Source organism: Mytilus galloprovincialis, chromosome 12 (genome assembly GCF_965363235.1).
Source record: "Mytilus galloprovincialis chromosome 12, xbMytGall1.hap1.1, whole genome shotgun sequence".
Taxonomy (NCBI): Eukaryota; Metazoa; Mollusca; class Bivalvia; order Mytilida; family Mytilidae; genus Mytilus; species Mytilus galloprovincialis.
The window spans coordinates 1,009,404-1,033,850 of NC_134849.1; the positions used below are offsets into that span (position 1 = coordinate 1,009,404).

General features: G+C 32.1%; 1 protein-coding gene across 1 annotated transcript in view; it reads right to left on the reverse strand.

Moving 5' to 3' along the window:
• Positions 1-4,170: 4,170 nt before the first annotated feature.
• Positions 4,171-24,447, reverse strand: part of LOC143054234 (uncharacterized) — a 66,712-nt gene continuing 46,435 nt past the window's right edge. The window contains exons 4-5 of the mRNA XM_076227164.1: positions 10,512-10,785; positions 4,171-6,875 (exon numbers count right to left, since the gene is read on the reverse strand). Of these exons, the coding sequence (XP_076083279.1) occupies positions 4,171-6,875; positions 10,512-10,785 (2,979 nt within the window). The remainder of the gene's footprint in view (positions 6,876-10,511; positions 10,786-24,447) is intronic.

Sequence of the window (24,447 nt, forward strand, 5' to 3'; positions counted from 1 at the left end):
AAATAAAATGGTAGTCTATATTTGTATACAGTACATAAAACACGAACCAATGTAATTATACAAATAAAATGGTAGTCTATATTTGTATACAGTACATCAAACATGAACCAATGTAACAATACACATACAATGGTAGTCTATATTTGTATACAGTACATAAAGCACGAACCAATGTAACAATACAAATAAAATGGTAGTCTATATTTGTATACAGTACATAAAACACGAACCAATGTAACAATACAAATAAAATGGTAGTCTATATTTGTATACAGTACATAAAACACGAACCAATGAAACAATACAAATAAAATGGTAGCTCTATAGTTGTATACAGTACATAAAACACGAACAAAGGTAACAATACAAATAAAATGGTAGTCTATATTTGTATACAGTACATAAAACACGAACCAATGTAACAATACAAATAAAATGGTAGTCTATATTTGTATACAGTACATAAAACACGAACCAATGTAACAATACAAATAAAATGGTAGCTCTATAGTTGTATACAGTACATAAAACATGAACCAATGTAACAATACAAATAAAATGGTAGCTCTATAGTTGTATACAGTACATAAAACATGAACCAATATAACAATACAAATAAAATGGTAGCTCTATATTTGTATACAGTACATAAAACACGAACCAATGTAACAATACAAATAAAATGGTAGCTCTATAGTTGTATACAGTACATAAAACATGAACCAATGTAACAATACAAATAAAATGGTAGCTCTATAGTTGTATACAGTACATAAAACACGAACCAATGTAACAATACAAATAAAATGGTAGCTCTATAGTTGTATACAGTACATAAAACATGAACCAATGAAACAATACAAATAAAATGGTAGCTCTATAGTTGTATACAGTACATAAAACATGAACAAATGTAACAATACAAATAAAATGGTAGCTCTATAGTTGTATACAGTACATAAAACATGAACAAATGTAACAATACAAATAAAATGGTAGCTCTATAGTTGTATACAGTACATAAAACATGAACCAATGTAACAATACAAATAAAATGGTAGCTCTATATTTGTATACAGTACATAAAACATGAACCAATGTAACAATACAAATAAAATGGTAGCTCTATAGTTGTATACAGTACATAAAACACGAACAAAGGTAACAATACAAATAAAATGGTAGCTCTATATTTTGTATACAGTACATAAAACATGAACAAATGTAACAATACAAATAAAATGGTAGTCTATATTTGTATACAGTACATAAAACACGAACCAATGTAACAATACAAATAAAATGGTAGCTCTATATTTTGTATACAGTACATAAAACATGAACAAATGTAACAATACAAATAAAATGGTAGTCTATATTTGTAAACAGTACATAAAACATGAACCAATATAACAATACAAATAAAATGGTAGTCTATATTTGTAAACAGTACATAAAACATGAACCAATGTAATTATACAAATAAAATGGTAGTCTATATTTGTATACAGTACATAAAACACGAACCAATGTAACAATACAAATAAAATGGTAGCTCTATATTTGTATACAGTACATAAAACACGAACCAATGTAACAATACAAATAAAATGGTAGCTCTATAGTTGTATACAGTACATAAAACATGAACCAATGTAACAATACAAATAAAATGGTAGCTCTATATTTGTATACAGTACATAAAACATGAACCAATGTAACAATACAAATAAAATGGTAGCTCTATAGTTGTATACAGTACATAAAACACGAACAAAGGTAACAATACAAATAAAATGGTAGCTCTATATTTTGTATACAGTACATAAAACATGAACAAATGTAACAATACAAATAAAATGGTAGTCTATATTTGTATACAGTACATAAAACACGAACCAATGTAACAATACAAATAAAATGGTAGCTCTATATTTTGTATACAGTACATAAAACATGAACAAATGTAACAATACAAATAAAATGGTAGTCTATATTTGTAAACAGTACATAAAACATGAACCAATATAACAATACAAATAAAATGGTAGTCTATATTTGTAAACAGTACATAAAACATGAACCAATGTAATAATACAAATAAAATGGTAGCTCTATATTTTGTATACAGTACATAAAACATGAACCAAGGTAACAATACAAATAAAATGGTAGTCTATATTTGTATACAGTACATAAAACACGAACCAATGTAATTATACAAATAAAATGGTAGTCTATATTTGTATACAGTACATAAAACATGAACAAATGTAACAATACAAATAAAATGGTAGTCTATATTTGTAAACAGTACATAAAACATGAACCAATATAACAATACAAATAAAATGGTAGTCTATATTTGTAAACAGTACATAAAAGTATGCAATACAATCAGTAAAATGTTACACAAAGAGAAAACACGACTCTACATTACAATACAAATAAAATGGTAGTCTATATTTGTATACAGTACATAAAAGTATGTCATACAATCAGTGAAATGTTACACAAGAGAAAACACGACTCTACATTACAATACAAATAAAATGGTAGTCTATATGTGTATACAGTACATAAAAGTATGTCATACAATCAGTAAAATGTTACACAAGGGAAAACACGACTCTACATTACAATACAAATAAAATGGTAGCTCTATGTTTGTATACAGTACATAAAATTATGTCATACAATCAGTAAAATGTTACACAAGAGAAAACACGACTCTACATAACAATACAAATAAAATGGTAGTCTATATGTGTATACAGTACATAAAAGTATGTCATACAATCAGTAAAATGTTACACAAAGAGAAAACACGACTCTACATTACAATACAAATAAGATGGTAGCTCTATATGTGTATACAGTACATAAAAGTATGTCATATAATCAGTAAAATGTTACACAAGAGAAAACACGACTCTACATTACAATACAAATAAGATGGTAGCTCTATATGTGTATACAGTACATAAAAGTATGTCATACAATCAGTAAAATGTTACACAAGAGAAAACACGACTCTACATTACAATACAAATAAGATGGTAGTCTATGTTTGTATACAGTACATAAAGGTATGTCATACAATCAGTAAAATGTTACACAAGAGAAAACATAACTCTACATTACAATACAAATAAAATGGTAGGCTATATTTGTATACATACAAAAAGAAAATGTGGTATGATTGCCAATGAAACAACTCTTCACAAGAGACCAAATGACACAGAAATTAACAACTATGAGGCCCCAATACGACCTTCAACAATGAGCAAAGCCCATACCGCTATATATAACTGCACCATCTAACAATAAATGTACAATATGCTCATGTCCCACTTCACATGCAAAAAATAATGGTGTTGTTCCATCTTCTTTTGTCATGTTGATGTTAGCAGTGTGGTTCAGAAGACAACGGACTACACCTATCCTACCAATAATACAGTAAAATGTTGAATGTTTAACATGAGAAGCAAATTAGGCAATGATATATGATTGTAAATTTGTCTGTCCATTGTAATTAATTTCGCCATTCAAAAAGAGTTTTATTTGGTCGGGTTGTTGTCTCTTTGACACATTCCCCATTTCCATTCTCAATTTTACAAGTGACTTATCACTTGTTTTCCGATACCTGTATTGTATTGATGTACGTATTTATTTATTTGTTTTCTGAATTGAATATTGTTACACTAAATAAGACAAAAAATGACCTGGCTAATCTGGCAGAAAGAAATGTGAATTTAGAAATCAATGAAGTAATTAAAAAGAATACTAAGTAACAATAGAAATACAATGTGTACTAAGTGTGGTACAGTTTTATTCATTGGCATCAACAAAATATTTTTACTGCATTTGAATCTAAAATGTTTCTTCTATTCCTTGTAATACAATTAAGATATATATTCACGAAATGTGAAGCTTAACTGCATGTGTAGAAATAGAGAGAATATGATAGGATGAATTTCAGTAAATACCAAACATAAACAAACACCTAACAACAAGAAAATAAAAAGGGTGTTTTTGTCATCTGCTGCATGATAATTACATATCATAACAAACCACCGACTAAAGAACAAGAGTTTAAAAAAAGACATTTAACATCCCTTGCAGGTTTCTTTAACATGTCACAAAGAACCACTGACAAAAGAACAAGAGTTAAGAAGAAAGTTTAACTCTCTTCTTTCTTTGTGTGATTTTTAACATCATTACTATAGATGTATGTCCATTATCTGTTGCAATGGTTAACGGAGATGCCCCACCTAGTCTACATATCTGTGTATCTGCTCCTTTATCTAACAATAAACATACAATATCTTCATGTCCTACTTCACATGCATAAAATAATGGTGTAGTTCCATCTTCTTTTGTCATGTTAATGTTAGCATTGTGGTTCAGAAGACAACGGACTACATCTATTCTACCCATAAAACAAGCAAGATGTAATGGAGAAGAACCAGCATCGACATCAAAAACATAATCTACTGACTTCTTATTGATATAATCTGTAACAACTGATAATGTATGCTTTGTGAGAAAATCATAACTAGCCTGCTTTTGTTCAGCTAATGTTCTCCTTGGATGATTAATTAATAAATCTGTTATAGACTGTTTATTGTGTATACAGATATTACAGTCAGCATTGTTTTCTAACAGTAACTGCATTATTTCTGTGTTTCCATTCCATGCACTTAAATATAAAGCATTACCACCGTCAGATGCCTGGGCATTAATGTTTGGTTCATGTTTAATTAATAGCTGTACTATACTGGTGTGATTATTCCAACATGACTGGATCAGTGGTGTAGAACCATCCTTGGTACATAGATCAACATTGGAATCCTTCTCTAACAATAACTTTACTATATCATTATGTCCATTCTGACTTGCCATGAACAGAGGACTACAGCCATCCTTGTTACATAGATCTACATTAGGATTCTGCTCTAACAGTAACTGTACTATATCAGTGTGTCCTTTAGCACTTGCTGTATTCAGAGGACTCCAGCCATCCTTGTTACATAGATCTACATTAGGATTCTTCTCTAACAGTAACTTTACTATATCAGTGTGTCCTTTAGCACTTGCTGTATTCAGAGGACTCCAGCCATCCTTGTTACATAGATCAACATCAGGATTCTTCTCTAACAGTAACTTTACTATATCAGTATGTCCCTCATCACTTGCTGTATACAGAGGACTCCAGCCATCGTTGTTACATAGATCAACATCAGGATTCTTCTCTAACAGTAACTTTACTATATCAGTATGTCCTTTAGAACTTGCTGTATTCAGAGGACTCCAGCCACCATTGGTACATAGATCAACATTAGGATTCTTCTCTAACAGTAACTTTACTACATCAGTATGTCCATTTTGACTTGGCATGTACAGAGGACTACAGCCATTCTTGCTACAGAAATCAACGTTAGGATTCCTCTCTAACAGTAACTTTACTATACCAGTATATCCTTCCTGACTTGCCATGTACAGTCCAGTAACCCCATTATCTCTACACTGATCCAAATCCACATCATTATGTAAAATCCACTGGACTATATCAGTATAACCAGTATAACAAGTATATACCAGTGGAGTATTACCTGAATCACAGCTCTCCTTTGGTACCACTGTATCCTTGGTACTGGCTAATGTTACTTGTTGTGATTTATCTAGTTGTTGTAAGTACTGTATTAACTGTTGTCTGAATGATGATACTTTTATATTATTATTACTGAATACAGCTGACACCTTTCCTGCTAACCAGTCCTTTATAAACCTTTCTAAATATGATTCTAAATAATTATCTGGTATTTCAATAATGAAGTCTATATTACTGTTCTTGTCATCTGGTGACTTCTGCCAGATAAAACGTTCATGTACTAAATCACTATCACCATGGTGTATTAAACATTCTATCATTTTCTGACCAAAGTAATGAGCAAGAAAGTCAAACAGTTTATCATGTAGAGTTCTATAAATACCATTCTGTTTACATATAAATGTACCATCTAGAGTGTCAAGTGCTTTCTTTAGTTTTGTCTTTGGTATACTGTTGAACTCACAAGCCTCACATGTGTCTTGTATGATCTGTCGTTGTTCATCTGTCATTTTACCCTGGAACCATGTTTCATTTAGCTGATTATTAAAGATAACACATAAAGCAAGACTACATATTTTATAGTTTCCTTCGTCACCATGCTCACTTAACCTGTCTAGCTCACGTTTATAGACATCAAAAGGATTTTTGAAATATTCTTTGACATCTACATCTTCTTTTTCGTGATATAAGGAACATAAGAGTGGGAAAAAATCACATTTAGAAGATGAATCATCAATGTCTGTCATGCTTGTGCCAATATAAATTTTTGCTATATTTGTTTTCTCTACAGATGTAAGACATAACTTATCTGATATTAAATTACATTCACAGGATTTAAAAGGTGATAATATATTAAACTTATCATCTTTATAAACTTGTAATCTACAAGATACAATAATCTTACAACATTTGTCTGCCATTATTGTTTTAATCACAGGTAACAGTTGTTTCCAGTTCTCAATCTGTTGTTGGTTGGCAGTGAAATTTCCACAAATATCATCTACAATGAAGACGGTCTGTTTACCAGGCTGATAATAATCTCTAATGTCTGTTGGTGAGTACACTGGTATTATATTGTACCCTTCCTTCTTTAAAAGAAGTGCTGTGTGTCTTGCAATAAATGATTTTCCAACTCCTGATGGGGCGGTTAATGTCAAACAACTGTTGTCCTGTAACTGTTCCATGACATAATCACTGGCTCTTGTAGACACGAACATCTTATCTTTCTTTTCCCAGTCTTCTATTTGTTTTTTTATCAGCTCTGAAAAACATATTAAGTGTAGCTAATTAGAAATAAAATAAATGGGGGAATGTGTCCATGGGACACAGATGATGCCCCCGCTTGCATATCATTTAAAGATATAAAGGGACATAACTGAAGAACAGTAAAAGTGATGCTACCCAAATTTGTTATTGATCTGAGTGTTTTATTAATAAGTATTGTGTATAACTTTCGTAACATTTTGTTGAGGCAAACTAAGTTCATGAAGTTAGAGAACTGAAACGAAAAATTCAGCAATTTTCCTTTTGTAAGTGGTATAACTCTAGAACAGTAAAAGTTACACCACCAAAAACCAAACTTAATCTGTATTTTGTGGTAATAAGCATTGTGTATAAGTTTCATAACATTTGGTTGAGGCAAACTTAAGTTAGAGAACGGAAACTAAAGCAGCACAACTCTAGAACGGTTTAAGTGACACCACCAAAATTCAAACTTGATCTGTATTTTGTAGTAATAAGCATTGTGTATAAATTTCATAACATTTGGTTGAGGCAAACTAAAGTTAGTGAACGGAAACGAAAAATTTGCAATTTGGCAAACCAGAAAGAAAACCAACTTTGGGACGTATGGACGTCCGGACGGACGTTCATACATACGTACAGACAAGGGTAAAACTTAATGCCCCCTCCATTATGGCGGGGCATAAAAAACTTACTATTCATATGAATTAATTATAATCATTTAAAACAGATATAAAATGGTGAAATAAGTCTATGGTGTAAGTTGTTTCACATTTTGTTATCTCAAAACCTTTCATACCTTACTATACAATTTGCTATACAATATCTGTTGTACTCATTGTTGATGTCTGGATGCTGACCAGTGGTTGTATACCTGCCTGTCCTTTTGTCGATATTTGCCTCATTGGCCATCATATCACATCTACTTGTCTTGATACAATCGAAATTGAAAATAACCCCTCAAATATATACTTAATAGTAAGACACTAACATATTGCCTTGGTTAACCAAGGATCAGTTCTATAAAAATTATAACAAATTGTAAAATAAATCATTAAAATACATGATTTTGGGTTCCTCTGAACATACTTGAGTATTTGATCTTGAATTGAATGATCATTCATCATGGTGTGGACTCATTGGTGAACCCTTATACTAAATATGAAACGCCAAATAAAAAAATATTCCCAAAAATCAACTAATTTGACCATCAGGTTAAAGGTCAAGGTCACATTAAGGTCATAACACAACAGCGTCATATAATGATACAGTTATACACCTTTATACAAAGTGTAAAAAAAGTTTTGGCGAGGACAAAGCTGTGTTATTGGCCTACTTGTTCAATATGCACAATTCATTTCTGGAAGGCGATAATGGTAGATTTTTACTCAATTCCTCTGCCCATATGGCAAACTTGCATTTAAGAATTGAATGCTTCTTTTTGGAACTTATATATTGGGGTGTAAAAGCGTTGACCGAAATACAAAAATGTGCGCATGGTGAAAGCTTTTACAACCCTATGAAGTTACAAAAAGAAGCATTCAATACTTATAATTAGCTTTTAGCTATGATCATGAAAACACCAATTTTATATTTTTTTTTATTTTAATTTAACTGTGCACTTTAATGTGGGACCACATGTTATCATGAATGATAAGTTTTATTGAGTGATGCAATTGCTTAAGGAATAACACGTGATTTGCAGTTAGCCAATCAGAATAAAGTATTTTAATGAAACATACATCTAATGTAATTATATATGTATGATGGCTTGTTTCGAAGCTGAGGCATTTGCACATGTGAGGTGAAATTTTCGGGGTCCAAAGTGATATTTATTTTTCAGTAATTGAGCATACCCTAAAAAAAACCTTGTAATGCAGCTTCTGTTGGTAATAAATCCTTTTTTTTCACACAATAACAATGAATAAATTATTTAAAAATTTAGTACTTTGCATACATTTAATAACTCCATAGGTTTTACAAATTTATTGAATGATGCTCTGCTCTTTGAATAAGCACAAACATGACAAATGGTTAAGCTCAGTCACTTGTTGAAAATTGAAACGTATCCAATATCACTGCAAAGACTTTTTATTTACTTACTATATATATTTGAGTACATCAATTTGAGGTGAATAAAGGATAATGACCTTACTGAGATCTGACTATGCACACAATTTTACATGTGTATTCCAAGGTTACATGTCCCTTATAGGTTAGCCTAGATTCTGTTAAATCTGAGGTCAAGGTGAGATAAACCCTGTGTCATGGACATGTATACCTAAAAAGGATTGTATATACCAAATAGAATGATAGTATTACTCTAAATAATAGAAACAAGAGTGAACACACTGAAATGTCTCGCCTGTTTTACGTTATCATTGAACTCATGTTGAAAGTCTGTAATATGAAGGGTTTACTACTAGTATCTCATCATCTTACCATTAACAATGTACTATGAAAATGAGGTCATGGTCATATGAACTGTACCAGACAGATATGTACACCTCAAGATTGTTCCATTCACTAAATATAACTGACATATTGCTTATAGTATCTGAGAAATAAACCAAACCACACACAATTGTCTAATGAACCATGGAAATGAGGTCAAGGTTAGATTAAACCTGTCATACAGACATGTATACAACTGACAGTCATTCCCTCCACCAAATATACTGGTCCTATTGATTATATAGTATCTGAAAAACAGATCAAACCATACAAACTAAAAATTACCCAATGGACCATGAAATTGCAATCATTCCATACACCTAAAATTGTTGACCTATCGCTTATATTATCTGAGATATGGACTTTACCATGAAATTTTAACCTTGATACCTTGTGTGCGGATACCTTATGTTAGGAAGATTTTGTCTGTCATATGTCCATTGTCCTTGACCTTGATACATAGAATTAGGTCGAGGTCAGGGGAACCCTACTTGACGGACATGTATACGTTGCAAGAATCCATATACCAAATATAGTTATTCTTATACTCATAATAAGTGAGTATTTCACTTAAAAAAGAAAACTGTAATTCTTTTTTCTCAAGCAGTCACGCAACCATGAAAATGAGGTATGAAGCATCCAGGTCTTCTACATTCTGAAATATGAAGCTTTATTATAGTTTATGCCGTAGATCCCACAGGATTTCCATACCCAAGTCTCCCATACTGCGACTTTCTTCACAGGCGAGACAAAAATCAGGTGTGTGTGTATCAGCCAAGTGTGTATCATGCTTGTGGTCAGTTTAAATCTAAGTTCTGTTTGTAATGAAGAATATAGTCTATGTTTTAGTCACTTAACAAAGAATATGAGATCAAGAAAAACAAACAATATATTAAGATGGAAACTTGAGGCCATTATACATCTGTATACAAGATTTGAATTGTCCAGTTTATGTTCCTAGGTGTTATCAAAATTGTGTATATCCATGTCACTTCAGTTGGCCATGCCATCTCGGGAAAAAGTTTTATAATAAAATCACATTACCTCAATTTCTGTAGGGAATATTGATATATGTTCCGATCAATATACGTGACGTATAGGATTAAAACATTGCCAAATATATGAGAAATTGAAGAATTTGTAAATATTTACCCTGTCAATTGATAGTCTACTTTTATCTGTATCAATAAGTATAACGTACCTTTGATGTTCTCTCGTATTGGATCTTTCACAATTTCCATAACTTTTGAGTATTCTGTTTGTAAAGTATTGTGGGAAGTCTGTAACTTTCTAAGATTTTCTGTCACTCTAGAGTGTTCCATTCCCAAATTATCCACTGTAAGTTTCAGTTCTTTCAACTCTTCCAGTGATTGTTTGATTACCAACATAATTTCCCGATTAGACTGGTCTAAGATTTTTACCTTTAAGTCTTGACACTCTTGATACATTGTTTGATCTCCCAGTCGACTTACAGCCTATAAATAAATAGTTCGATAATTTTGTATGATTCAAAACATCATTCTTCATCGTGTCTATGTACAATAATCATTTTTAATTCATGTAATTAAACTTTGCATAAGGATTAAATTGTGTGCAAGTTTAAAGTTGTACAACAAATCATAGCTTACATTATAAAGTGTTTTTTGAGATGTGATTCAAAGGGCCAAACATGGTGTCATTGTGGTATACATAATTCTATATTAATGAAAATTCAAATAAATATAATTTAAATAAGCAATGAATTAGCATGTTCACCATTCCTTGTATGGAGGGATAAAATACTTCAGATCGCGCTACACTGTACAGCGTAGACACGGTTTGTAATGGTGAAAGTTCCTCCATGGTTCAATTTTCATCCATGGAGATCCCTGCATATATATTTATATATGTAAAAAAAAAGTCAAAGTCCAATAACTCCTAATAAATGAGAGCTGCACCAACATGGTGGTATAATATGTTCAACTACCCATGATGGCAAACACAATCCTATCAAGTTTGAGACTTGGTATCAGAGCTTGCTGTCAAACAATATCAAAGAGGAGTGTTGCATTTAGTAAAGTCAATATCAATATCAACAAGGTGTCATTCAGTCAGTGTACAAAAGGGTCAAAGTCCCATATATAACTCCTGTAAAATGATCTATAATCAACATGTCGGTATAATATGGCTAACTTCATATACTAGTAAAGACCTACAAATCCTGCCAAGCTTAAGAGCTGTCTGTCAAACTGTATCAGAGGATTAGCATTAATTAGAGTCATTAGCAATAGGCTGCACAAGGTGTCAGTGTATAACAATAGTCTGATAAAATGCTCTGCTGGGCGCAGCTTGATATGACCACAGAGGTCGAACCCTGAACAGTTGGGGCAAGTATGGACACAACATTTTATCTTGATACAGCTCTGAATTTGGATTGTGATTAAATATTTAACACAGCATAGGTTTCTGACACAGAATGAATGTGGTCTAAGAACTTATTTTTTTTAAATTTAACTATTATGGTCCAATATCCAAAATCTAAATACATGATTAGATTCAGCATATCAAAGAATCCCAAGAATTCAATTTTTGATGAAATCAAAGAAAGTTCAATTTTGAACTTTTTTTACCCCAATGTGGACCAATTTGATAACAGAGCCCAAAAAATCAAAAATCTAAATACTGTATGGTTAGATTCAGCATATCAAAGAACCCCATATATTCAATTTTTGTTGAAATCAAACAAACCCCGATTTGGACCAACTTGAAAACTGGGCCCATAATTAAAAATCTAAATACATGTTTAGATTCAGTATATGAAAGAACCCCAAGAATTAAACTTTTGTTAAAATAAAACTAAGTTCAATTTTGGACCCTTTGAACCTAAATGTAGACCAATTTCAAAATGGGACAATACTGTGCAATTGAAGATTTCTTGCTATTGCGCAATACTGTGCAATTGAATATTTCTTGCTATTGTGCAATACTGTGCAATTAAAAAATTCTTGCTATTGCGGAATACTGTGCAATTGAAGATTTCTTGCTATTGTGCAATACTGTACAATTGAAGATTTCTTGCTATTACGCAATACTAGGCAATTGAAAATTTCTTGCTATTGCACAATACTTAATATAATAATTTTAACATCCTGTTTGGTGTGTAACTCCTACCATATCATTATTATTTGCTTTTAAATATAAATAAGAAAAAAAACAGCTTAAAATAGAAAATTTTAAAGAAAAAACAAATCCCCCATAATTTTTTGAAGCCCTTCATGATTCGTCACCCCAAACTTAATCCAAGCCTTCCCTTTGTGGTATGGTAACTTGCAGTACAATTTCAGAGAGAACCATACACTTAAACACAAGTTATTGTCTGGAAACTAGAAAAATGCTTGTTATTTTGGCCCCTTTTGGGCCCAAATTCCTTAACCTTTAGAGTATTTACCCCCAAACTCACACCCAGCTTTTCCTATGTGATATGGAACCTTGTAGAACAATTTCAGAAAGTTCCATACACTTACACACAAGTTATTGTCCTGAAACTAGAACCAGATGCTCCCAGGGCGCAGCTTTATAGATTGAAATAAACAATTAATTTCCCCATAGGCGACAATGGTAGCCTTTTTCGAGATACAGACTTTAGAAAGTTGATTTGCTTAACGAAACCTTGCTAGAATCAAAGAAAAGTTATTAGGATAGTATTTTTTGGTCTAAAAAATATAGGGTCGCGTTGCTTTTCTTAGCGTATTTTGTACTTATCTCCCATGCCTATCAATTTTGCTCTTAAAAATACGGGTCTTGTCCTAGCGTTGAAAAGTCATCTCAGTGCCTTTAGGGCTACGGAATAATTTTTATTTTGCCTTTTGTATAAAGCAGAGTGCACGAAGTCTCTAAAAATAAAAAATAACGGGAGCACATATCGACCAAACAGGATTCGCCATACTCTTAATTCTGAATACCATGTTATGCTCATAAAATGGCTGCGCCCATAAAATCTAATGGTGTATTGTAACCTATACGGTATTTAATACTTTCTTGTATCGTGCAATTCATAGTGCGTTAGATGCACAAATATATATGCCACAAATAAATTATCTTCAAACCGTTCTGGCTTTACTCTCTGAATTTTCAGAATTTTTTATCGGAGGTGACCCCAGTCGAAAAATGTGAAGAAAAAAAATCAGTTTTTTTGAGTAAATGCGGTTCTGTTAAAAAGGGACTGAAGATAATGCCCACTTTCTCCAATGATTCTTTATATATCATCAAGTACTGATTATATTGATAACAAAACCAAACCAATATATAACTACTACGGTGAATTTTGAACAACAGTTTTAAATGAAACCGTTTTCGTAAAAAAGTACATTTTTGAAACAGACTATAGCATTTCAAAATATGGAATATGTGTTAATATTTGTGTTTTGACATCGATAACTGTTTGTTAACTACAAAATGGCATGCTTATTTTATTCTTTTAGTTTTATATTCGTGTGAACATTTCAATGTTCGAAGGAGATCATTTCCGTACATTTTCGCTGAATTTGGTAATTTCGATAACAGCACTTGGGTCGAGATTGTTATGTTTAAAAATCGATTTATATTCACAAACTCTAGACGTGTACTTGCTCTATTCAAACAAATCAGCAGAACTTCAGAAAATGACATATTCGTTCCACAGTAAGTCAAAAGTCGAGCCCACCCTTGTTTCTAAGGTAAAATGCAATACCAATATGAAACAGACTATAGCTTAAAAACTAGATAATCAATATTTCATTTGTCACCAAAAAATACCGTTTCACATCAAATGTCAAGTAAAATTACTGTTTTTGACACTTTTTGAGCACTATTATAAAGAAATGTCGATGCTGTATAGATTGAAATAAACAATTAATTTCCCCATAGGCGACAATGGTAGCCTTTTTCGAGATACAGACTTTAGAAAGTTGATTTTCTTAACGAAACCTTGCTAGAATCAAAGAAAAGTTATTAGGACAGTATTTTTTGGTCTAAAAAATATAGGGTCGCGTTGCTTTTCTTAGAGTATTTTGTACTGATCTCCCATGCCTATCAATTTTGCCCTTAAAAATACGGGTCTTGTCCTAGCGTTGAAAAGTCATCTCAGTGCCTTTAGGGCTACGGAATAATTTTTATTTTGCCTTTTGTATAAAGCAGAGTGCACGAAGTCTCTAAAAATTAAAAATAACGGGAGCACATATCGACCAATCAGGATTCGCCATACTCTTAATTCTGAATACCATGTTATGCTCATAAAATGGCTGCGCCCATAAAATCTAATGGTGTATTGTAACCTATATGACCGCAGAGGTTGAACCCTGAACGGTTGGGGCAAGTATGGACACAACATTCAAGCTTGATTCAGCTCTAAATATGGATTGTGATTAACTAGTTGACATAGCATAGATTTCTGACACGGAATGAATGTGGTCTAATGAACTTAAAATTTTTTTTTTGCCTTTGAGCAATTCACTATGCTGTTGAATATTAATTCTCTCAAAGACATGTTTGAAGACATTTTCTTTTTATTTATGAAATCTGAAATGAGAAAAATTGACCCCCCCCCTAATTTTTTTTCACATCCCCCTTTCCCTTATTCCAAAACTGATCTCTATTCAAATTTCTAATGAAGTTTGCAACAATAACTATTCATAAAATATTAAAATGTAAAAAAAAGTGCTTATAATCACTGAAAGGTAAAGATTGTTTTAATTTATTAGTTGGTAGTAAAAGTGAATATACTTTGTATATTGTATAAAACAATGATTTTAGTTGATTCAACTACTATTCTGGACAAAAAAAGATAACTCCAATTTTCAAAGAATATTTCATAAAAACTGTGCAATTGAAAATTTCTTGCTATTGCGCAATTAGATATTTCTTGCTATTGCACAATACTGTGCAATTGAAGATTTCTTGCTATTGCGCAATACTGTGCAATTGAAAATTTCTTGCTCTTGCATAATACTTAATCAATATAATAATGTTGGACCCCCATTCGGACCAACTTGAAAACTGGGCCCATAATAAAAAATCTAAGTACATGTTCAGATTCAGCATATCAAAGAACCCCAAGAATTCATTTTTTGTTAAAATCAAGCTAAGTTTTATTTTGGACCCTTTGGACCTTAATGTAGACCAATTTGAAAACAGGACCAAAAATTTAGAATCTGAATACACGGTTAGATTTGGCATATCAAAGAACTCCAATGATTCATTTTTTGATGAAATCAAACGAAGCATAATTTTGGACCCTTTTGGTCCCTAATTCGTTGGGACCAAAACTCCCAAAATCAACCCAAACCTTCATTTGTGGTCATAAACCTTGTGTTAAAATTTCATAGACTTCTATTAACTTATACTAAAGTAATTGTGCAAAAACCAAGAAAAATGCTTATTTGGGACCTGTTTTTGGCCCCTAATTCCTAAACTGTTTTGACTAAAACTCCCAAAATCAATCCCAATCTTCTTTAGGTGGTCATAGACCTTATGTTAAAATTTTATAGATTTCTGTTTACTTTTACTCAAGTTATTGTGCAAAAACCAAGAAAAATGCTTATTTGGGCCCTTTTTGGCCCCTTATTCCTAAACTGAAACACCCAAATCAATTCCAACCTTTCTTTTATGGTCATAAACCTTGTGTTTAAATTTCATAGATTTCTATTTACTTTTACTAAAGTTAGAGCGCGAAAACCAAATGTCTTCGGACGACGACGACAACTACAGACGACGACGCCAATGTGATACCAATATACGACCAAAAAAAATTCAAAACATGCTTGTTTTTTGCCCCTTTCTGGCCACTAATTCCTTAAACTTTGAGGCAACTACCCCCAAAATCCATCCCAGCATTCCCTTTGTGATATGGAACCTTGTGGTACAATGTCAGGGGGATCTATACACTAACACACAAGTTATTGTCTGGAAGTTACAAAAATGCTTATTTTGGGCCCTTTTTTGGCTCCTAATTCCTTAACTGTTGGTACCATAACCCCCAACATCAATCCCAGCCTTCCTTTTGTGGTATCTAACCTTATGGTAAAATTTCATAAAGATCCATCAGTTAAACTTAAGTTATAGTGCGAAAACCAATGTGTCTTTGTCTTTTGCGGTCGATAAAATGGTCAAAGTTCCATAACTCCTATTAAAATCATTCAATCAACATGTTGGTATAAGATGGCCAACTACACATAACGGCGAACAATACTACCAAGCATGACAGCTTTTTGTTGAATAGTCGCAGAGGAGTACTGTTCACAATGAGTCATTGTGTTACAGTTGTCTAAAAAGGTCAAAGTCCAGGTCCATAAACTCACATAAAAAATCACATCAAACAGACAGTACAATAATATGGTCAATGGAATATGCTAATAGATAATCCTACCAAGTATTCAAGTTATTTGTCAAACAATCTCTGTGTATGGATGGACCGACAAAAAGACAATACAATATGGTCAAGAAAAGAAGATAACAAATAATCCTACCAAGTATGAAAGTTATCTGTAAAACGGTCTCTGAGTATTGTGAATGGATGGACGGACAGACAGTACAGTATAGTCAAGGAAATATGATAACAAATAATCCTACTAATTAATGCAAGCTATCTGCATTAACACTATCTGTGTATTGTGTATGGATGGACAGATCGACAGTACAGTATGGTCAAGAGAATATGATAACAAATAATCCTACCAAGTATGCAAGTGAAACTATGGCGTCTGTGACTAGTCGAGGGTATTGACGCTCCGATGTTTTTGTGCTAGTTTGAAGTTTTACAGTTCTGTATATGATTTTTCTTGGACTTTCGAATCTCAAGTAATAATATGTGAGTCTTTCTGAATAATAATTTTGATGCATTTACCAAAGAAAGATACTTTAATAGCCATTTGAAGTTCGGACAAAAGAAAAAAACAATCTAAATATAGATATTGGTAGTGATTTAATTGAGTAAATAAAACTCACGGTAGAATAGTTCGAAAAATAGATTGTAAATTGTTTGTAAACAAAGCAAGTTTTATACAATAACTATATATTGTTCATACATTAACATTAAAATATCTCGTAAGCCGAGAATGACGCAACAACAACAAATTACGAGCTTTGTTTCGACAGCTAATGTTGGCAAACTCTCTGCTACACAGGAAAATGATGACTCTGTATTTAATGACTCAACACCTGCAAAACCAAAATCTGCAAAACGCCCCCATACATGTCTCTCTAGCGGTTTATGGTTTATGTGGTTTATGCATCGAAACCGAATTAAATGAGATAAGGAATTCAATGAAAAACATATTGAAAAAAGAAGACGTTAAAATGATTGTCACTGAAACAGTTACAAGCTTGCTTGCACAAATGAAACCAGATGCTCCGCAGGGCGTAGCTTTATACGACCGCAGAGGTTGAACCCTGAACGGTTGGGGCAAGTATGGACACAACATTCAAGCTGGATTCAGCTCTAAATTTGGATTGTGATTAAATAGTTGACACAGCATAGGTTTCTGACACAGAATGAATGTGTTCTAATGAACTTAAAATTTTTGTTTTCTCTTAGAGCAATTCACTATGCTGTTGAATATTAATCCTCTCAAAAAAATGTTTGAAGAAATTTTCTTTTTATTTATGAAATTTCAAATGAGAAAAATTGAACCCAATTTTTTAATCACATCCCCCTTTCCCTTATTCCAAAACTAATCTCAATTAAAATATTCTAATGGAGTTTGCAACAATAACTACTCATTCAAATACATCATAAAATATCAAGATGTAAAAAAACTGCTTGTTATCACTGAATGGTAAAGATCATTTAAATTTATCAGTTGGTAGTAAAAAGTGAATATACATTGTATATTGTATATAACAAAGATTTAAGTTGATTCTGGACAAAGAAAGATAACTCCAATTAAAAAAAAATCTTGCAATAAGATATTTCTTGCTTACTATTCTGGACAAAGAAAGATAACTCTAATTAAAAAAAAAATTTGCTATTTCACAATATTGTGAAATTAGATATTTCTTGCCATTGCACAATACTGTGCAATTGAAAAGACTTGCTATTGCACAATACTTAATATAATAATTTTAGATCCTGATTTGGACCAACTTGAAAACTGGGCCCATAATCAAAAATCTAAGTACATGTTTAGATTCAGCATATCAAAGAGGCCCAAGAATTTAATTTTTGTTAAAATCAAACTTAGTTTAATTATGGACCCTTTGGACCTTAATATAGGCCAATTTGAAAACGGGACCAAAAATGAAGAATCTACATACACAGTTAGATTTGGCATATCAACGAACCCCATTTATTCAATTTTTGATGAAATCAAATAAAGTTTAATTTTGGACCCAGATTTGGACCAACTTGAAAACTGGGCCAATAATCAAGAATCTAAGTTCATTTTTAGATTCAACATATCAAAGAACCCAACCGATTCATTTTTTGTCAAAATCAAACTAAGTTTAATTTTGGACCCTTTGGACCTTAATGTAGACCAATTTGAAAACATGACTGAAAGTTAAGAATCTACATACACAGTTAGATTCGGCATATCAAAGAACCCCAATTATTTAATTTTGATGAAATCAAACAAAGTTTAATTTTGGACCTTTTGGGCCCCTTTTTCCTAAACTGTTGGGACCAAAACTCCCAAAATCAATACCAACCTTCCTTTTATGGTCATAAACCTTGTGTTTAAATTTCATAGATTTCTATTTACTTATACTAACGTTATGGTGTGAAAACCAAGAATAATGCTTATTTGGGCCCTTTTTTGGCCCCTAATTCCTAAACTGTTGAAACCAAAACTCCCAAAATCAATCCCAACCTTTCTTTTGTGGTCATAAACCTTGTGTCAAAATTTCATAGATTTCTATTAACTTAAACTAAAGTTATAGTGCGAAAACCAAGAAAATGCTTATTTGGGCCCTTTTTGGCCCCTAATTCCTAAGATGTTGGGACCAAAACTCCCAAAATCAATACCAACCTTCCTTTTATGGTCATATACCTTCTGTTAAAATTTCATAGATTTCTATTCACTTTTACTAAAGTTAGAGTGCGAAAACTAAAAGTATTCGGAGGACGACGACGACGACGACGACGACGCAGACGACGACATCAACGTGATAGCAATATACGACGAAAATTTTTTCAAAATTTGCATTCGTATAAAAAGAGATGAAAAAAGAACTTAAAAAAGAAATGATTGTTGAAATTCAAACAAATAAAGAAAATGTAGAACAGCACTTTAAGTCAGAGGTATCTAGACTTAGTAAAAGAATAGACAGTGTAGAATTTGAAAATGCTAATATATTAGAAAAAAATGCAAACCTTCACAAAGAAAACAGGCTTTTGAAAGAGGAGATTGAAAATACGGGTAAACGTGCAACCGAAGCAATGGAATTGTCAAACTGGAATGAACAATACTCAAGGAAAAAAAATATTAAAATATTTGACTTTCCAGAAAAAAAGGGGGAAAGATTGCCTCATAGTTTTTTTCATGAGATAAGTAAACTGGGTGTAAATATTGAACCATCAGAGATTGTAGCAGCACACAGGATACCAGGAAAACACGGCAAACCTAGACCAATTCTTGTTAAATTTATGCGCATGGAATCGAAAATCTCTATTTTGCGATATCGAAAACTTATCAATGAGAAGTTAGAAGTCCGCATCTCTGACGATGTTACAAAACTGAACCAAGGGCTACTAAATAGACTATACCTGCATGAGGATGTCACCAGTGCGTGGTATTTCAACGGTCACATATATGGCACCGACAGCAAGGGGGATCGGCATCGGTTTGACATTTATGACAACATAAGGCAGAAACTGGGCTCATAAGAATAGCTCCCGTATAATGCGGACCGGTTCTAACATTACAAATTTGTTATACCTTTATTCAAAGTTGTTTATTGTTGTTTATTATTTGTTGATATCTTGTAAAAATGTCATTCTTTTTTATATTGTTTTCAACACCAAAGTTGAAAGTTTGAACCTTTGCATTGTAGCCTGTATATTCAGGGAGTGGCATACCTGTTTTATTTTTTTTACGGAATTTAGGGTCTATTTCCGTACTTGTCTTTAATTCTACTATCCGTTTCAAAACTTCCGGTAGAGAATTTAACAAAAACTGCACATTTGAAATACACATTTTTAATATTTTTGGTAAGAAGTAATCGGTTTTCAAGCTAGTCTTCGATTTAAAAACTTCTGGGCCACTTCACTGATATGCAAAAATACACCGAACACCATCTCCTCTTGGAAAAAGAAGTAAAATCTTTTCTGGTCTCTGCGAGAATAATGAACCGTTAAAAAATGACTCGTAGACCTATAAATTATAACTGTGAATTTGTCCTAGTACTACTTCAGAGGAATCTCTGCACATAATCGTGAGATTGATAAACAAACACTTATTAAATGAAACCCTTGTCAATACATTTTATCATACAATAAATGTTTAAGTGTTAGTTTCACTCTGGATAAATACAATATACATGTAACACTGAAATGAGCTGATGAGAGATGCATGTACATGTACAGTTAAGATGGGGTCAGCAATTTTAATTCAATTGTATATAAAGATGGTTGTTTTGTGTATCAGGATTTAAAGGTGCATGTTTATGGCATATGTATGTGTATATTTGTATGTGGTTTTTTTTCTTTTTTTCTTCAATTGTATTATTGCATGTACCTGTGTTGATAAAAATGCTTTGTTGTTATTATGTTTTTTTTTGTTTCTTTATTTCGTTACTTTACTTTCTTTTATTTAGCATGGGGATTATAAATTAGCATGTTGACTTTTATTATTATATATGCTATTCTTTGGTATACATTGTCTGAGAATTTGTCTCTCTTAAAAACACAAATTAAAAATTGAGGTACAAATGAAGTTTTACAGCATTTTTTTATATATCTTTCAGTTTTACTTTTAATAGCACAAAAATATTTGCTCATTTTATTTATACTATGATACTCTCGACACTTTTTTTTTTGGGGGGGGGGGGGGTAACTCTAAGTAAAAAATTGAAACATTGGGAAAACACTTTTACGTATAGATGCACATGTGTATGGTTTGTTGATACTGTTTGGATATATTGGGGTTATAGATATTTATATTTATTATTATTTAAGCTATTCTTGTTTAACCACTTGATAATATTATGTCGACTATAACTATTGGTAGTGTAAACTGCAGGGGTTTATCAGAAACAGTTAAAAGAATTGATATATTTACAAAATATAAGGACTTATATGATATAATTATATTAGTAGACACCCATAGCACATCTGAAAAAGAAAAACAATGGCTGCATGAATGGGGATATGTGGGGAAATTTAGTTCTTTTTCTAGTAAAAGTAGAGGGGTAGCTGTTCTTTTCAGAAATACTTTTGAATTTAAAATCCATGGAGAAACCATAGACTTGTCTGGTAATTTTGTTATATTAGATATCACCATTCAGGACTATCGTATAACTTTGGCAGCAATATATGGACCGAATAATGATGAACCAGCCTTTTTTGACAACATAAAAAACAAAATATCCCACTTTGGCAACTCGTCAACTGTAGTCGTGGGTGATTGGAATATTGTTCAAGATTATGAGATGGACACATTATATTATAGAAATGAAAATAACCCTCAGTCAAAAGCTAAGATACATGAGGTTATGCATGACCTTGATTTATTAGATATATGGCGCCTGCAACACCCTTTTGAAAAGAGGTACTCATGGCGGGATCCAAATCGCAAACAAAGTCGTTTGGACTACTTCATGATTACCTCTGATATAGAAGCATTTGTAATTTCATCAGATATAGGAATTAGTTATAGATCGGATCATTCTCCAGTACTTATTGATTTAAAATTTTCAAGCAAGATTAGAGGGAAGGGTACATGGAAATTTAATAACAGTCTTTTGAAGGAAACTGAGTTTATTGAAAAAGTTAAAGGGGATATCAAAACTGTCATTGAAGAATATGAGTCTGATCCATCTATTGATATTGAGACAGAAGATAAACAGTTTAATATAAGGCCACGGTTTTTTAATTTGTTGGTTTACGGATTTTCCCCATGAAAAAGTCCGGTCGGTCGGTCGGGAAAAAAAAGAAAAAAAAATAGGCACTGGCTACGGTTACATGAAAATGTAACAATAATAAAAATATTATTGTTACATAGGAGACTAAATGCCGGAATGCAAAGGCGGATAAGGAACTGATTAATTACGAATGTAACAATAATTACGGAGGCTACGGTTACATGGCGTTATTGTTACATGAAAAACAGCAATCATTAAACTTAAATCTTGTATAGTTTTGTTGCCTTAATCTTGCATATGTACGAACTTATACTTGTAATAATGATAAATAATAAATATTATCGTTAACAAATGGTGTTTAAATTGTTTTTTCTAACGTATAAATGGTTTTGGTGTTTTAAAGATATTACTTTAGATAAGTAGTGCCAAAGGCTAAAATATAGACCAATGGTTTGTTGTTGAGAACTCGGGCTGAGAAAAGTGTTCACTTTAAGTATTTAACTGCACACCTACTCGTATTACTGTCATTATACAATGTACAATGGATGAAGAGATTCTTGTGACCAATTTTGTTGTGGGTGAAAAATTTAAAACTTGGGATATAAAACTACATCACATGCTTCCAACCAAAATATTAGATGAGAACATAAACATTGCTCGAGTGAAAAAGTATTTCTCAGCGGAAGCATGGCAAACATTAAAGGTTGCATTATCATCAAAAAGGGATATCGCAGAATGGAACTGTACAGTATGTGATACGGACGTTCACAGTGCGGCATCACTGTTGTGTGATGGCTGCTTGGAGTGGTTTCACCAAAAATGTGTCGGACTCAGAAATGCTCCAAAAACCACTTACTGGATATGTAGAAAATGTCATTGCAAATAAATAATTAAAGAATTTATATTTAATAATTGTATGTTTTGTAAATATAAAATAAATGTCTTTAATTTTGATTATCTAGTACATTTTGATAGACCCATCGTATATTGCTGTTTTTCATGTAACAATAACGTCATGTAACCGTAGCCTCAGTAATTATTGTTACATTCGTAATTAATCGGTTCCTTACCCGACTTTGCATTCCGGCATTTAGTCTCCTATGTAACAATAATATTTTTATTATTGTTACATTTCCATGTAACCGTAGCCAGTGCCAAAAAAATATCTTTCAAGACAGAAAAAAAATGCAAAATAAATATACATTTCACCTTTCTAACAAAATGTTCTTTATGTTATTTTGTCATCATTTCAAATTCTAGTTCGATGAAATATTCTTGCTCAGCTGTCATAAATATCGCATGACATTGTCTGATGATTTGCCGTAAAAAATCCACATTTGGACAAGTCTATTTCTATGAGATTATGCATCTTACAGACTGATGACATATAAGGGAAACGAACTTATTGTGTTTAAACACAGATTTCGTTTCGCAAAATTATTTGCGTAAACGACATTTCAAGGTCAGTTATAATTGATTTGTCTATTTTTAGAAACGTAAACTGGAAGTTTTATTTTTTCACAACAGAGAGTGTTATCAATCTTGTTAGTGATTTATGCATTTCATTTCATAAAAAAAGAAGACTTTAATTATTTTTCAGGGATAATGCATTTGTTTGGGTCGGCTGGAATAAAAAAGCATGAAAAGTCAATTTTATTTTTATTCTAGGAATCGGCAAAATCGGGTCGGCGGATCCGTAAACCAACAAATTAAAAAATCCTGGCCTAAGCTATCAGCTTTTATGGGATATAATTAAATTGAAAGTTCGTGGATCTGCAATCTCATTTTCGTCTTTCCAGAAGAAGGAACAAAATAATAAAGAAAAAGAATTATTATACAAGATATCATTATTAGATAAAAAAAACTCATAGAGAATAACTTGCCATCAGTACAACAAGAAAGGGAAGGGTTGGAACTAGAATTAAAAGTAATAAGAGAAAAAAATGTTAAAGGGATAATTACAAGAGCAAAGGCAAGATGGCAAGTAGAGGGGGAAAAGGGAAGTAACTATTTTTGTAATTTGGAAAAAAAACATTATACAGAAAAAAATATTCCCAAACTTATTCTGGAGGACGAATCTGAGATAACGGATCCATGTATTATTA